This window comes from Lactuca virosa, chromosome 3 (genome assembly GCF_052849685.1).
Source record: "Lactuca virosa cultivar CGN04683 chromosome 3, Lactuca_virosa_CGN04683_v6, whole genome shotgun sequence".
In the NCBI taxonomy this organism is placed as follows: Eukaryota; Viridiplantae; Streptophyta; class Magnoliopsida; order Asterales; family Asteraceae; genus Lactuca; species Lactuca virosa.
The window spans coordinates 259,596,447-259,598,099 of NC_136428.1; the positions used below are offsets into that span (position 1 = coordinate 259,596,447).

A 1,653-nucleotide genomic window follows, 5' to 3' on the forward strand; every position below is an offset into this window, starting at 1 on the left:
ATTCAACTCTTCCATTAAACTCCCATTGTGGATGCTCTTAGTAAAATTAGGTAGGTGCAAGTTAGCACCAGTGGTGCATTTTAATCCTTTGTATATAATCCTTGTATGTAGCTTCAATGATGATTAATGAGAGATTATAGGTTTATTCTCTATCATGTTATTTTGTTCTAAATGTAAAATGGTATCAGAGATTTTTCATGCTCCGTTTCTTTGATTTTCTTTTGATTCTTTGAATCAATCTCTCTTCCGCAATTTGAATCTAATCGCTAATTGTATTTGATTCATTCTTCTTTGATTTTTTCTTCTTCTCCATCTGAATCATAATCAATTCTTCCGATTCAATGGCTGAAAGTTCAAATAACACGAATCATCATAATCAATCATCGAATGATCCTTATTTCATCCATCATAATGATAATCCGGGATCTATTCTTCCTTCTCAAATCCTAATTGGGGATAATTACGCATCGTGGAGTCGTTCAATGAAGATTGCATTGTCTGCCAAGAACAAATTCGAATTTGTTGATAATTCTTTACCTAAACCAAACGATTCAGATCCAGAAAGGCAAAAATTATGGCTTAGAAATAACAACATCGTTATTTCATGGAAGAATCTCTGCATCGATCATATATCTTGAAACTGCATCTGATATGTGGAAGAAACTTTGGGAACGTTTCCAGCAACGCAATGGACCGAGAATCTTTCAAATCAAAAGAAACCTTATGAATCTTACACAAGGTCAGGATTCCATTAGCAATTACTATACGAAATTGAAGATGCTTTGGGAAGAATTAGCCAATTATAATCATAATTGCACTTGTGGAAAATGTACTTGTGGAGGTGCGAAAGAAATTGAACAGATTATGAGTTTTCTCATGGACTTGAATGATAGCTATTCTCAAATTCGTGGTCAAATTTTGCTAATGGATCCAATTCCATCAGTCAATCATATTTTTTCACTACTCATTCAAGAAGAAAGGCAGCGAGACATAGGTATTCCTTCAAATGATTCTGTTATGGCATTTAATATTCGATCAAATAGTCAAAACAACAATTTGAATCGCACTTCTAACAACAATTACAAGAACAACAAGAACGATTCTCCTTATTGTACACATTTGTTATATTAAGTTATGTATATTGTTTAGTGAATAATTTTTTTCTTATAGTGAAATATAGTTCTAAAATAGTTTACCAAGTCAAGTCATATTAATTTATGTTAAAAAGTAATTTCACCATTTATTGACTCATTTGCTATATTGAAGTAACAAGATAAAAAGATTTAGTAAGATACAATATAATGTAAAACAATATTTACTATCAAAAGATGTATTCTTATAATAAATAAACAATGCATATTAATCCAAATACAAAACACCTATTGTTTATGCTTATCTACATATGGTTTTTGATGTTTCCTTTGATTCCCATACCAATGCATTGCCACTTTCATTCTCTGTATCAAACAATTCCATAGACATATTCTGGATTTCACCAGGACTCCCCATCAATACCTACAAAATGTTTCTCCCTTATTTTTTTGTTTTGTAACAATGGATGACTAAACCTCTTCAAGTTGTGATTTATTGACCATTCATGTGTGTATATTTACTAGCTTGGTGAATGAGGGCGACTACATATAAAACCTAACT

General features: G+C 31.4%; 1 protein-coding gene across 1 annotated transcript; it reads left to right on the forward strand.

The window, feature by feature from the left end:
• Positions 1–341: 341 nt before the first annotated feature.
• LOC145164561 (uncharacterized) lies at positions 342–1,131 on the forward strand. The gene is made up of 2 exons (XM_079083272.1): positions 342–565; positions 612–1,131. Exons 1-2 carry the CDS (start codon positions 342–344, stop codon positions 1,129–1,131), a joined length of 744 nt encoding a protein of 247 aa, XP_078939398.1.
• The last annotated feature ends 522 nt before the right edge of the window (positions 1,132–1,653 follow it).

Bases quoted from the DNA above. Each gene is read 5' to 3' on its own strand.
- LOC145164561 (XM_079083272.1), top strand. From the start codon at position 342: ATGGCTGAAAGTTCAAATAACACGAATCATCATAATCAATCATCGAAT. The intron at 566-611 runs GCAAAAATTATG...ATTTCATGGAAG, and splicing joins AACGATTCAGATCCAGAAAG to AATCTCTGCATCGATCATAT.